Source organism: Thamnophis elegans, chromosome 14 (genome assembly GCF_009769535.1).
Source record: "Thamnophis elegans isolate rThaEle1 chromosome 14, rThaEle1.pri, whole genome shotgun sequence".
NCBI lineage: Eukaryota > Metazoa > Chordata > Lepidosauria > Squamata > Colubridae > Thamnophis > Thamnophis elegans.
Window position 1 is genome coordinate 21,228,356 of NC_045554.1, and position 15,299 is coordinate 21,243,654.

The 15,299-nt window shown below is 48.8% G+C and overlaps 1 protein-coding gene across 1 annotated transcript; it reads left to right on the top strand.

Moving 5' to 3' along the window:
• Positions 1-580: 580 nt before the first annotated feature.
• On the top strand, positions 581-10,606 carry IL21R (interleukin 21 receptor). The gene is made up of 8 exons (XM_032231056.1): positions 581-611; positions 3,021-3,135; positions 3,508-3,704; positions 4,549-4,703; positions 5,871-6,042; positions 6,370-6,463; positions 6,930-7,002; positions 9,272-10,606. The coding sequence occupies exons 1-8, from the start codon at positions 581-583 to the stop codon at positions 10,097-10,099; spliced, it is 1,665 nt and encodes a 554-aa protein (XP_032086947.1). The 3' UTR covers positions 10,100-10,606.
• Positions 10,607-15,299: the final 4,693 nt, after the last annotated feature.

Here is a 15,299-nt window from a genome sequence, read left to right on the forward strand (position 1 = left end):
TAAAGTTTTTTTAGTTTACTTTAGAATATGATTGTTAAAGATTTATACCCTGTATTTGCTCTGGGAAGTCAGGGGGGGGGAGGTTGGAGGGGAGATGGGTTCAGGTGGGGAGGGTGGGGGAGGGGAGGTAAATATTTGTAAAAGCTTTTTAAATTTTCAATTAAAAAAAGAGAAAAGAAGGTTATGGAAAATCCCAAATAGCCCTGGATGAAATCCTATCCTCTTAGGACAGAAGGACAAGATCAACACTGTAAAACCATCGGAAATTCTGCATAGATGACCAATGTGCTGTACTTACTCTGTCCGATTTTGAGGCCTTGGGCTTCCTCTGGGTTGAAGAGATGGCAGGCTGGCTAAGGGAATGGTTTCAAGCTTGGTTCTCTGCTTTGAGTTGGAAAATAGTCCTGTCCCTGAAATGCAAATGTCTCTGCTGTCTCCCGATATAGCCTGCACCTGGGGGTCCATAAGCTCTGCCTCCTGACTTGCCACCACTGCTAACTCTTCTTGACCAAGACGCAGAAGAAGCCAGTGAAGCAGTCCTGAGAGAAGGAGGAGGAAGAGGAGGATGTGTCTGGGCCAGATGGCTGTGGTGCTGCTTCTCCTTCAGCACAGTAAGTGGCCTTTGTCATCTGGCTCTACATTTTGAGGGCCTGTTCTAGCGAACACACTTGTGTCATCCAGAGTGACCTACAATTACAAAAGCCTGTCTGGACAACCCCCATTGCCCAAAGAGTCTGGGATGCCCAGTTTCATTTGTCAGAGCCGCTCAGTTCTCCCTTCCAGCTGAGCACAAATCAAAAACCCAGAGCTGCACTTCAGGCCGAGGCGGGATTCTACTGGTTCAAACCGATTCGCCACCCGCATCTGGGTCTATGGCATCCCATTTAGGCCTTTTGTTCGCCAAAAGCACATGCGCAGAATGCACACGGATGCTCACATTTGAGAACCAGTAGGGAAGGTAAGTATCTACCACCCCTGACTTCAGGGTGAGACCTTATATCCAGGACCCAAAGCTACTTTTGGGGTGGAGGTCTGGATTTCTCTCCCCCTCTCATTTCTACAGCTGTCCAAAATGTTTCTGCCTGACCTGCTCCGAAATGAGGTTTAATACACATTAATTACTGCTGATGAGTTTGATCACAGCAGCATAACACCCAAGCAAAAAAACATTGCAGGTCTTCCATAGGGTGCTAGGAAGGACTCTCACCTGTCAAGCCAACCGTCACCTAGGAAGCCTTGCCTTGGGAAGTGGCTCGGTTGCCATGGGACCCCTCAGAGATCACCAGAGAGACGCTCTCCTGGCTGCCCCAAGCATCGGCAGGAGCAAAGACGAACCAGGGCTTAGTGGGTCAAAGGGACAAATCTGGCTTTATCCAAATAACCAGCAGCCCCAGCGTTTCGCTTTTCGGGCCCACCTGCTTCCTTCCACCCCCAAAACATCCTGGCTGCACAGCACAGGGCCCAACTTGCACGTATCTGCAGGTATCTGCAATGCAGCAGGTGGGGAAAAGCTCTTCCCCCAGTGCCCTACAATGGGTGGACAGATGAACAATTTTGTGTACTCACAAGCAAATCCCATGCAGGTCATAACCAAGGTGCTTCAAATCACCCCTGCACTTGTGTACTAGAAAAGTGATGTTTGTATCTTTGCTGGTTTGTGTATCTTTGTCCCACTTTACCTCTTCTCCCATCTGCTGCTTTCCTGTGCCTGGGAAAGGAGGACCCACTATCTGTACATCAAAAGCTTGGTGCAGAGAGGAAAAGCCAAAGGGAATTATGAGGGGAAATTTTCTGAAATATTAGGGACCAGAAAGGCTGTTTCTTAGTATCTTGTTTATTAATTTAGTTATTTTAATCAGCACTTCACTGAGGCTATGCAAATTTTTTAATACCACGCTAGAAGCCAGTGGCATGTTTCAGTGCTAATGTAAGTGATTAAAACATAAAGTTGGTACTAACTACAACAGTACTACAAAATGTGGTGACTGTGCTACTGTGCAATTGTGGAAGACACCGTGTGCCCATTTGGCCAAAGGGACAGAAGGACATGGCAAAATATCTCCCCCCCACATGTCCGCATGGAAAAAGCAGGAAGTCAACCAGGAACTGTTGGCCTAACACTCTTCCTTGCCTTTTCTCCACCTCGCCTGCAGCCTTGCTGGGAACTGTTGACTAAACCTGACTCTAGGTTCTGGCTCAGTTTACCTTTTCCAATAAGCAACCAAGTCGGAAGATAATTTAAAATAAATTATTAAAGTACTCTGATAAAGTGGGCTCTCCCTATGAAAAGGGGAGCCAGGAAAAATGGATTGCATTGACTTTTACAGGTAGCACCACAAAGGACTTCAAAGCAAAGTTGATTACTTTAGAAATAGTCCCCTATCCAATTACATCAGAAGAGTTACAACATCCAATAATATGTGAGAAAAGCCATAGAAAAGAGCATTGCATTTTGAGTAAAAGAAGTAAGAGAAACATTTGGAAAGGAAAAACATAAAAATGGATTTGGGTCTGGCACCTTCTCAGAGCTTCCCAAGGTTGGGCTTGAGTATTTTTTTTGTTCACTGAGTTGTGAGAACAGTGGAAAAGGAAATCTGCAGGGTACCCAATGCTCTCCTGCCACTCATGGTTTCTGAAAGAGAGGCTTTTACTTAAAGGTGAAGGCTTCTGGCAGACTATTAAGAATACATTTGAAAAAACAAATTTAAAATACAAGAAAACCCTTGATTGTTAGCCAGTGCAACAGTACTACAAAAGCCATGTTTCAAGTATTACAAAGTCCATCCTGTGCGGCCCTCAGGATGCTACCTTTTTATTGCTGGAAATGTAGGGCCTGGAGGTCTTTCTGCAGGTGCCCACCCAGCCACCCACTGACTCTGAACAAAAAGGGCTTCCGGGGCAGAGCAGGAGATCCAGCTGCTGGCAAGGGGGGAGCTCTTAGAGACAGGGGGGGGCAGACTGGGCCTTCGTGGCCTTTGTGGCACCGCAACCGACGTGGCAGCTTCTTGCTTTCTACACAGCCTCCGCGTGCCAGGAGCTCACCTGTTTCGCGGACTACATCCAGCGACTGGAATGCACATGGGGAGGTGGCCTCAGCCCAGCTCACAGGGCCCAGTACAACCTCACCGCACAGTGGTAGGTATGAGGATGAGGCCCTGTGCCCCCCTCCAGCTCCCCAGGCCCTCCTGTCCATCCAAAGTGCAGGAGCCTCAGCTGCAGCCATTTCCCAGCCGGGCTCTGTTAGCCTGGACAGTCGTCCTGCATGGCCAAATCCATGCCAGGGATCGGGGGGGGGGGCAGTTCTCCTGTTACAAGGGATCCTCCTTGAAGGGCAGGTTGGGGGGTTGCAGTCCAGAGCTTCAGCCTTCTACCTGCAGAGCTGGAGGAAGCCCAGAACGCCTCTTGGGGAGGGGGGATCGGGCATTTCGCTCCCCTCCTGCAAGCCCTCCATGGTCCCTGGGAAGCAGCCTCTTTGTTGGACTCTCCCAAGAGTTTCATTTTTCCCAGGAACTGTGGAGATGGTGGGAGCTGCTCCTTCAACCTCACTGCCAGCAATGCCACCCACGCACGCTATGCCTGCTTCTCCGAGCAGAAGCTCTGCTTTGCCACCAACACTTTTCAGGTCAGCATCGCCACAACTCCTGCGGAGGAACCTTTGCGGCTGCCCCGAGATTGCAACAGGAAGTTCCTGTTCCAGAATCACAGTGAGTGCAACCAAAGCAATAGCAATAGCAATAGCAGTAGACTTATATACCGCTTCATAGGCCTTTCAGGCCTCTCTAAGCGGTTTACAGAGAGTCAGCATATTGCCCCCAACAATCTGGGTCCTCATTTTACCCACCTCAGAAGGATGGAAGGCTGAGTCAACCCTGAGCCGGTGAGATTTGAACCGCTGAACTGCTGATCTAGCAGTAGCCTGCAGTGCTGCATTTAACCACTGCGCCACCTTAGCTCAGACCTGTGCTAGAACTCCCAGGCAGGTGCGAGAGATTCAGCAGCTGGGCGCAGCTGGACAAAGAGGCCCCAAGGGCCGCCCCTGGGACATCACCCGGTGCTGCTTTTCTTGTGATCCTTTTTTCCTCCGTGACCCCTCCCTCCCCAGAGCCTCAGGGAGCCTCCAGCTGCTCCTTGCCCGGGATCTGCTTTCCCGGAGCAGGCGGGAGGGCTGCAACACAGGCCTTGCTTGCTATCTTTATGGGCCTTGCAGTGAAGAAACTGAGCACAGTGAAGGTGCTCTGATGTTCAAGGCCACAGTGTTTGTACACAACACACGCAAAGACAAGGCTGCAAAGAGCAAGACGGGGCCAGAAAACAGGCTTTTCTTTAATGCCTCTAAAAGCCGTTTCAGCAACTGCCCAAGCAAACGTGGTCTCTGGCTACTGCAGAAGAAAGCAAACCAAGGACTCAGGCGGGGTTTTGGAGAGGGAGTTAAAGCGAGGGTTGCCCCTTCGGCCCTCTGGGCCACCTTCATTCTCTCCTCCTTGGGAGGGTGGGTGGGGGAATGCCCCCTGTCGTGGGGTGCCCCAGTGTGGCTTCTTCCCTTCCCAGTTAAGCCATATCCGCCAATCCACCTGGCCGCAGCTGCCTCGTCTGCCGGCTACACCCTTTCTTGGGAGACCAAGTACCTGGACCCTGAGTACCACTTACTGAGCGACAACCTGCAGTATGAGTTGTGGTACAAGGAAAAAGTCCAGCCCTGGCAGGTGAGGAGGCAGAGTGGGAAGGGGGGGATTCAAGGGATGGGGCTCGGGAGGTCATCCAAAGGCACCCGCAGGGAGGAGTCCAGGGACCATCCAGAGCAGCCTATGGCTGGCCCGTCCCCCTCGAAGGGCAGCAGGTCGGCTCTGGGCTTCAGAGCAAGCCATCCAATGCCCCCAGCCAGGCAGCAGCTCCATCCTAGGAGGGTGGGGTGGGGGAGTCTTCCCTCCCACTCGCCCTCCTCCTTTCATGAGGCAAACCTGGAAACGCAGAAAAGCTTCCTTTAAAGTGAGGCACACATTATTTTATCTTTGCAGCTGAGACAATACTTGGAAAATTAATGTTAGGGAAAGACTTATGACCTTTTGCAATTGCCCCTCCTTTTTGCCTTTATTCGACTAAGTCTCCCACTTTTTAAAAATGCAAATGATGCTTGTTTAACAAAGTTAGCCTGTCTCTTCTCCAAGGCTGGGAGAAGAGCTTTGGACTTCCTATGAAAAGCAGCATTTTTAAAAACCAGGTTTCCTCCAACTTCCCTGGCACTTCCCTGGCATGATGCCAAAGGAAAGGCCACCTCCTTGGCCACCCCAGTGAGAACAATCTCCCAATGGAACATAAGTTGCCTTCAGTTTTCGTGGGAGAAGTTGTGCCTTCATTACGGGAGGTTTTCAAGAAGAGACTGGACTGCCCTTTGTCAGAAACAGTGGAGGCAGGGTCTCCTGCTTGGATGGGGGGGGGGGTTGGACTGGATGACCTACAGGGTCTCTTCCAACTCTGTTAATCTGTAAGGGATCGAGGCCCTGTAGCTATTCCTCCAAACATAGCCGAGTGGGACTGAGATTCGAGAACAAGGCTGAGTCTTTCTGCTGCCCCCAGCAAGCCATCATCTCATGGCAGCTCAGGAAGGGCGGGGGGAGCTGCTTTGAAAAAAATCTCAAGAAATAACCGCTGAGGCCCAATCAAAGTCAGGGGGGCCTAGAACATCCCATGGGGCAATTTTTGGCATGACTGGACATCCTCCCCACCCCCGTCCCTCAGAGACTGTTTTCTGAGGACAATTTGAGCTTTTCTCTGGCAATCATGGTCAGCTTAATCCCACAACTCCTGGAGGTTCTTTCTGGGGACTCGGAAAAGTGCCCCCAGGAGTTATCTCCTCCTTTTCCTCCATGCAGGGGCAGAGCCAGAAATCCCCCCTGCAGAACCTACACAGTTTACAGCTTCTGCCCCAGGAGTTGGAGCAGGACACCGAGTATGAGTTCCAGGTGCGCTCAAGGCCGGCCTCTCCTTACCAGGGAACGTGGAGTGACTGGAGCCCCCTTGCCTCCTTCAAGACCACACACAAGGGTGAGCCCCCCTGCCCTGCCCTGCCTTCTGCACCTTCCCCTTCACAGCCAGGATGCCGGGGGTGGGGGGGAAGGCAGTCCAGGCACGTCCTCCTGACCTCAGGCCCCTCTTTGGGCTTTTCTGTGCGCAAGGGCAGCCTGGCTTCTCCTGGGTTACCCAGTTACCTTCTCAGTGCAGAGAAGCCAGTTTCTGGAGAGTGAAAGATCTGCCCGACACCTGCATCCTGACCGCAATCCTGGCTTCTGGAGCCTTCCTCAGCAGCAGGCTCTCTGCACCAGCTGTTCAAGTTTGGGAGACCAAAGTTACTCTTTCCCTTCCCTCCTTTAGCTTCGGAGCCTGGCGCAGTCCAATGGCTGGAGGTGTTCTTACTGGTGCTCAGCTCCATTGTTGCCCTCATGGCCTTCCTGGGGTGCCACCAGAGGTGAGTGACATTGCCGGGGAAGCCAGAAGCAGGAGATGCCTTGCCCAGCCCATGCAGCTTTTCCACATCTCCTTCCACTGCAGGGATCCCCCCCCATGTCTTTTTTTCATCTTGGACTCAATATCCAACCCATGGTGAGCTGCATGAGCTGGGGCTGGTGTGCTTTGCTCCTGGGTGAGCATCTCAAGAGGCCATCGGCAGAGGCCAGGGACCAGAGATTCATCAAGAATATCCCAGCGTGCAGATGAGCTCTTTGCCTCATGATGGCCTGGGGGTCACAACCGTCCCTCCTTCCAGGAAGACCAGCCACTGGGCGGGTCAAAGACCCCAGTTTAAGACCCCTCCTGGGTTCAGGGACTTGAGAAACTAAAGTTGCTGAATGACTCAGGGACGGGACTCTTGCTCAGCACTCGGCCTTTAGCAGGTGGGACGACATCTGCTGATTGACTGCCTTTTCCCCTCACAGGTTGTGGAAGAAGATGGACTGTTTCACCCCCAGCCCAGCCCCCTTCTTCCAGCCCCTCAATGGAGACTTCAAGGTAAGAGCCGCTCCTTGCCAGTTACTAACCAAAGTAATTTGTGGGAGGGGAGGGCTGCAGTTGCAAGCAATGTTCCCTCCAAGCTGCGCGGCTGTGTCGTTCAAACACTATGCTATTCCGCATACACTAAAAAAAAATTAAAGGGAACATTGGTTGCAAGGGGTGTCTGAGCCACCTAGCAGGGGCTCCCTGTGGCCAGGAGGGCAGCCTGTGGACAGCTCACCTGGCAGCTCAGAGTTGGTGAGGAAGCAGCACAGATTAGTTTCTGCACCCCCCCTTCCTCCACCAGCCTATCGTGGCAGCTGCCCTACTCTGCCACAGTAAGGTTTCCTCCATCACCCTCCTGTGGGCAGAGGAAAGCCCAAGCAGGCAACCCTCTTGGCTGAAGGAGGGAAGCTATTTCCTGCCCAAGCAAACAGCTGAATCCCAGCAAAAGGCACACTCAAATCTCATCCCTCCCCTGCATCAGGCATTGCAGTCGCCACCAGCCCCCAATTGCCTCTGCAGAGGCTCCTCTGTCCCACATCAGCAAAGGGAACACACAGGTGGCCCTTGCAAGTAGCGGAGAGGCCTCTGCCCTCTGTCTTGGGGAAAGACAGCAGCACGGGGCTCCTAGGGCCGGTACGTGGAGTCCATAGCAGAAGCTCAGGTCTTGCCGAGCTCTGAGCAGCAACCTCCCCTGGTCTGGCCAGTCCCCGGATGCTCTTGAGAATGGAGGGATATAGGGGTGAGTTGGGGTGGGGGAGGATGGCTCAGGCCCAGGAAAGGTTTGGGGAATTTTAGGCTGTTCCTGGATCCCTTTAATACCATGGCTGCCAGAGGAACCTTCAGCGGCCTTCCAAGGTTCTTCTTCTCAAGGGCTCCAGCTGGGCCTGAGACAGACAAGATCCCACCTTTCACAGCTCTGTCCCGCCACCCCATAACTTCCCATCTCATGGGGCTGGGGGTCAATGACTATTTCAATGAAATAGTGGAATCAAATCGTTAAAGAAAGGATGCCAAAGGAGACACAAAATAACATGTGAATAACAACAATTAAAATATTTAATTTAATAATTACATTAAATTGAATTGTTGAATTAGCCCACAGCAAGTTGTTCCATGGTTGACTATGGTGAGTCATCCTATCCGCTCATTGGGAGGGGCGGAGGAGAATAGCCAAAGTCCATGGACAACATTTGGACTAAGGCAGAGATGGGTTGCTACTGGGTCGCATTGGTTCGGGTGAAGCCGTAGTGGAAATTGGGACGGAGTTGCCAAACTGGTAGGGACGGCAGGCTGGCCATGCCCCTGAACCAGTTGCCCAGTCGCCCATGCCGTTGCCAGCATGTTTTTTAGTCATTTTATAATGTTCTGCACGTGCGCAGAACAATTTACAGGAAACTGCGCATGTGCAAACAACGTGTGGTGCGTGAACAAGGGAAGCGAACCGGCAGTAGCGCCAGCAGCAACCCACCCCTGGACTGAAGCCTTCCAGTGGACGGGCTCTGAGGCTGAGCTAGTGTTTCCCCACTCCTCCTTAGCTTCATATTCTTGCATAGTGAAGTGTGAACCTGCCACCCACAACTGCCCTCGCTCAGCGCAGGAGTCCAAATTCAAGAATCCCCAATCGACGGTTCTCTCTAGTGGGACCCATACAAAGAAGGGGAGTCCACATCAACCCACCATCAAACCTCCCACCATTAGGAAGCTGTTTTTCCCCTAAAGTGTGATCAGAATTATGCTTTTTGAGATTCATTTCTAACAGGATTTAGCCCCGAGTGGGTCACAGAAACTGTCCTCCTTCTGTAGGATGACAATTGCCAGAAGAGAAGGAGGGATCCTGTGGCTTCTGGAGCTTTCAAGAGCCAAGGGTTCCGTTGACCAGGCTACTAAGCTCAGAGCAGGCAGAAGGGTTTGCGGGAGTCCCATTCTGGGATGGCTGATTTAGAGAGGATGCCGGAGGATTTGTGGTTTGAGTTTCACAGGATTCCACCTTGTTTCCCACCCTGTTCCATATCTCCACAAACACCCTGGTCCTCTGGGGATTGAGAGGAGGGGCCTCAATATGCTGCTAACCTTCAGCTCAGATGTTTAGCATAGCTCCAAGAGAGGCTGGCACGATGGCAGAGTAGACGAGAACGAAGGAACTGATCGTTCGAATACGACAAAGTTACTTTGGCAGCTGGTTTGTGCCCAGGGCAATATTCTCTGGAGCAACTAACTGCCCGGATAGCACCTCCTTCCTCTAGAGGTCAAACTGCATGTATTTCTCTTCTTCTCTCCACAGAAATGGGTGGGCACTCCTTGCTCTAGAACCACCCTCGATGCCTTTGAATGGGGCATAGTTGTCTCAGAGTTGTTTGCCATTGGACCCAAGCGCCTCCTCCTGAGCTGTGCCGAGGGAGACCGGAATGATGGCCGGAATGGGCAGCCTCCAGTGTCCGCTCCGCTCCTACCAGAACACTTGCAGGCCTTTGCCAAGGGCTGCAATGCCACCTGGGAGCAGGGCTATGGCCACCTCTCCATTGGCACCGTCATGGTGGCGGAGGATTTTGCAACCCATTGCTCCCACTGCAGCAGCGCCCACCCGTGCTGGGCCCTGGAGGAGGAGCTGCAGGAGCAGATGGAAACCAGCGAGAAGGATGCCTATCGCGGCCTGCAGTTCGACAGCAGCAGCAGCAGCCTTGGTCTGGGCTCCGGCTGTTTGCTACTGGGGAACGAGATGCCCCTGCAGGACTCCTTTCCCTCTGGGCCGGCCTCCTGGACAAGCCACCCCCTCTTTGGCTCTCCCCCAGGGGCCCCGGGGGAATTCTTTGGTCTTCTGCCTGCCCCCTTGCTCCTTGGCCCCTGCCTCTCTGTCCCAGCCCCCGAGGAAGGCCTCTCCTGCCAGGGGCCGCCCTCTCCCGACTGGGAGGGGGAAAGCGACCCCGTCAACAGCCTGGATCTGGACACCATGGACAGTGGCTTCGCAGACTGCGAGTGCAGGAGCCCTGGCGATGGGGAGCTGGCAGAAATGCCCTCAGGTTGCAGTTGCCACTCTGAGCCCAGCCCTGTTGTGGGGGAACCTGAAAAAGAGGAGTTTCTCCTGCCAAGATATGTCAAGCAGTGGATTTAGTCCCATGGCACTGGGCAGGGGTTGAGGGGAGGGGCTCAGTCCAAGAGGATCCCACACACCTCTGCCAGCCCCTGCAGGATTTTTCTGCCCTAGAGGCTGGTGATGATGCCTCCCCTCCTTTGCCCCAAGCTTTCCTTTTGGGAAGACGTGGCGCTCTCCAGGCAATGTGGGAACGGAGGGCTTGGGGCATCAAAGGCAAATGGGAGGGTGAGTGGAGCTAAGCTCCAAGGATCCCAGCCTGCACCCGGGGCTGAACTGGGTCAGTCCTGCCTTGGTTCCTCTTCCCGCCTTTAGGCCAAGCTGCAGTCAGGGTGGCCTTTTGCTTCTGCCAAATCTTTAGTCGATAGAGATGTTTAAAGAGGAAGACTGACCTACAAGGATTAGGGATCCCTCCCCGTGTGAATGTCTTGGATTGAGGCTCGTGCTGTGGGCTCCAGATTCCCTTCCTGCCCAGACTGAAACTCTCTCAGACTACTCAGATGGACACCAACCGTCCACTGACTACAAATAAAAGCTTCAGGAATTTTTGTCCTTGGTCCCTGGTGGTCTTCAGCCTCACAGAAGTGATCTGTTTAGCCAAAGGCTGGGGTGGGGGGAGGTCGCAATGCATTGCGCGATTGTCATTTGGCCACGCCATTGTAACACACACACCTCTGTCTTTGTCATGCAAAGATTTGGTCATTTAGTGTCACATGCTGGGACGCATCATTCAACAAGAACATCTCGGGTTCTTTTAAAGTAAAAGGCCGTGTTCTTCTCAACTCAGCAGAATGTTAGGAAGGAAGGACATGAAAGGCTTTGGACCACCCTGAGGATACTAGATTGGGGAGGCAAAGGACAGCTGAGTTTGCAAATGGGCAGATCAAACCAAGGGCTGAAGAAGAGATGATCCAGAAACACACAAACGGACACACCTCATCTCAATGGAGCCCAGTAGCCGGTCCTTAGACTAGACAAATAATCTAAGAATTCCTGCAACCGTTCTTCATGTTTTACCCTCCTCTAACCATCTTTGTTGCTCTTTCCAGAATCTAAACATCTTTTTATATGAATGATGCAGGATGAAAGAGCAGCAGGAAAACTGAGTCTTGCTGTGACTCAGTTAAGTTCTGAGTTCTTCGCTGCTACATGCAAAAATTATTTTCTATGCTTCCTTTTTTTTATCTGATTACTTCCTTTTTTTTAAAATTGCAATGATCTCACCTAGATAAACATCCTGTAACAGTGTGAGAAAGATAAACTGCCTTATCTTTATTCAGTTTGCCCGCTGCACACTGGAGGCCGTCAACAATTCTTGGTACATAACAAACATAGCTTGTAAGGAAAAAAGTCAGTTTCTTCCTAAGTGATCAGGAAGCCAGTGATATTTGGACATTTCTCTGCCGGGGCAGATTCTTATATCTGGTGCCATCCAATACCATCTTGATACCTCATTCCAATTTTGCATTCCAGCCCCCAAACTCTTCCCCAGCACCTGGTCACTGCTCCTTCAGCTGCTGCTGCTAAATGTTAAGCTGCCCTGTGATAAGGCCACCCTCACCTGTGACTTGATCACGGTTTAGTAGTGTTGTCCTGTGCCTGCTCCATTTTTTTCTCCCTCCCTCACCCTGCCCAGAGAGGCCACCTAAACATGCACTCCCTTCCCCAGCTGCTTTGCTCCACAGTGCAGCTCCTCTAAAATGTGCTAACTGTAAGTTAACAAGCTCAGCTCTGTGGCCTTCCTTTAATTCGAACTCAGGGCTGCTGCTGCCTGACACTGAGAAGGCCCTAATCATCAGTTTCATATTTGAAACTTTTGCCTGCTTCCTAAGTGACTTGCTAGGCAAAGAGCAGGTGCTTGTTTTCACTGTCAGGAATTTTCTCCTTAGTTCTAGGTGACTTCTCTCCTTGGTTCCTTCTTGTCCTGTCCTAAAGTGCTTTGGGGAACAGGTCGACCTCCACTTCTTTGTGGCAGCCCCTCAAATGTTGGGAGATTGTCACCAAATGTTGGGAGATTTTCAAACACACACACCGGTCCTTCATTAGACTAGAAATTCCCAGTTCCTTCAACGGTTTGTTATAAAGTTTAGCCTCCTGCCCCAAAATCATCTTGGTTGCTCTTTTCTGCAATCTTTCCAGAGTCTTTGCATCTTTTTTATATTGTGGTGACCAAAAATGGATGCAGTAGTCCAAGTGTGTTTTGTATTGCCCATTGTACAGGTAGTCCTCAGCATACATCCACAACTGAGCCAAAAGGTTTTGTTGCTAAGTAAGACAGTTAAGTGAATTTTGTCACAAAATTTGATGACTTTTCTTGCCACAGTTGTCAAGTGAATCACTGCAGGGTTTTTTTTATTTTTTTTAATTGAACAAAAACACAAAAAAAGAATCATCCTTCATTACATCTTGTAGAAAGCGTGTCGATTGGTTACAGATAACTTTGTGCATTTCTTCCACAGTCATTACTTATAGTTCATATTAGATTGTACACTTTAAGTCAAAAATCTTTGTATATCTTACTATCAATGTGCCACAATTCTCATTTGACTACAATTATTTGAACATGCTTTTACCTCAAATCATTCATACTTAAAGACACAACCATATAATGGCATTCATTAGCTATTTCAAAAAAATCCTCCAATAACATTACACCTTATAGCATCTTTTAAGTAAAAGCCAATAGATAACATTTTTAAACATTCCTCCCTCCCCCCCCCCAACTCACTGTTTAGAATTTATGTCCAAGTTACTTTTGCCAATACCATAGCATGTATATATTGTTAAACAATGTCCATTGACCTTTCCTTGTTGTTATTATAATTGGCTAAAATCATTTACTATTTATGCCCATCTCCTCTCATCAGAGCCCCCCCAAAAAACTTTACACCTTTATAACAAGATCTAAATGAAAATTTGTTAATAAAATTTATAGATCTTTTTCCCAAGTCACAATTTGCAATTTATATCCACATTTCTTTTACTACATTGCCAATACATGTGTATATCATTACGCTGTATCCATTATCATTTCATTATTATTATACTTAATTGTTAGCAAATAAACATTTGATAACAATCTAAAACAATCTAAGAGTTACAAAATTCCTACTTATTAATCACCAAAATCAACTAATTTTTTATTATCAACTTTCATTGTCAACCTATATCTTTCCAGTAACAAAACAGTCTTATCTCTCTTGCCAATTGTGATGTCAGTCTTCTTTTTATCTCTATAAGGTTTTTATAGACTTCACACTTTGTTGCTTGAAGGATCTTTCAGTAATCTTGTTGCCCACCAGCTGCTACTAAAATTAGCTTGTCTTTGGTTGTCAATCTTGCTTCTGAAAAAAATTCTCTTCTTAAGTCCATCATCATTACTATTATTTTCTTCTTCTGTGTCTTCTAATCTGGGGTAGAGCTCCAATTCGTCCAATTCCCTTTTCCATATTCTCTTCTTTCCACTTTCACCTACATTTGCTCCATTAATAAATTCATCTATTGTCTTATCTTTATCTTCTATATCTTCATTCTCCCCTTTAATTTTTGGGGCTCCAACCCCATCATCTTTTGCTGTGAGGAAGACTAGTCTTTCCAACTTCTTCTCAATTCTCCCATATCCTTCCAATAGATTTTGGATTCCAGCCAAGATATTTTGGAATTTTAAGGTTTCCTCATCTGAATATTGATCCATGTTTCCAAAACAGAAGAAAGAAAAAAAGAAAAAAAACTAATAGCCACTGCCACTCTAGCCTTCCAGGCCTCTTTTATTTTTTTATTTTAGATTGACTTGAACACAAGTTCTTTTATACTCTTCAAAGGAGAAGGGTTCTGTTTCCCTCCCTTTCTTTCCCCTGCCAAAATAGTTCAGAGGCACCTGTGAAAACAATTCGTGCCCTTGGCTCTTTATCAGTTTCGGTAAACAAGTTGCAAACCCTTCAGCTACAAAGTCAGTGAAGTCAAAGAATGAAAGAAAAGAGATATGCTGTTTCAAAAACCCCAGCCTCTGACCTCCAAGTGGCAGTGTGCTACTTTTCACTTTCTAATATTTATCTCTGGCTTATAGGAAACAAAGTTCTTTAGATTTCTTTTAGTGAGATTTAATAACAAGTAATAGGAAGAATTGTTAAAATAAGAAGGAAGGCTTTAATTCAGAAGTCAAAAAATAAAGCAACAAAAAGCAGAAGAAAAAGAATCAATCCGTTCACATTAAGAGAAATGAGAAACATTGCGAGCACTTCAATCCACAAAGAATAGTTACAAAGAAAAAAAACTTTCCACAGCAATCCAATTAGGGTTAGTTTCGCCACTCAGTTCTTTTGCTTAAGGATCTAATTTGGCTTTAAAGAAAAATTTCTTTGGGCAGTCTTTAGCAAAATAGAAAAAATACCTCACCAGATAGACTCACTTTCTCTTTTCACTTCCTTATTTTATTTATTAAATTTATTTATTTATTAAATTTTGTATGCCGCCCACTCTCAACAGAGACTTCCTTCCTTCTGGAGCGTCCCGATTTCATCAGCCTGGGGGCTCCCTGTTTACCGCCGGCTTGAAGCGCTTTCCTTGAGTCAATCAGGGACTTTGCGATGTCCCCGAGACCAGCAAGGCTTTGTCTTCCTGATCACCGTCTCTATGGGACGGTTTAGGTCTCAATGGACCGTCCAGCGGCAAAAGTGTCAATGGCGGTCTCGGAGTATCGAGACCGCACGTTGTGACATCGCGATGTGGCTCTTCCTTCCTCTTGAATCACTGCAGTTTTTAAGTGAGTAAAACCCTTGCTTAGTGAATCTGGCTTTCCCACTTATTTTGCTTTTCAGAAGGTCACAAAAGGGGATCATGTGATCCCAGGACATGGCAACCATCATAAATAGGAGTCAGTTGCCAAGTGTCCGAATTTTGATTATGTGACCATGCAGATGCTGCAATGGTTGTAAGTGTGAAAAATGGTCACAAGTCACACAACATCCACTTCCCTTTGTTAATTAGCCCAGCATCAAGGCGAGACTCCCAAAGGGTGGGAGAGGGGAAAGGGGCTACATGATTTGCCCCTCCCCCAGCTTCCTCTGTTGAGCTCCTAAACCATTCTCTGTCATTTGGGATCTCGTCTTTCTGACGCTGAAAGCTGAAGCAAAATAAACAGCACAACCACAGTCACATGATTTTTCTCTTTGCTTAACAACTGAGTTGCCAACCTCAATTGTGGATGCTAAATGAGGACGGC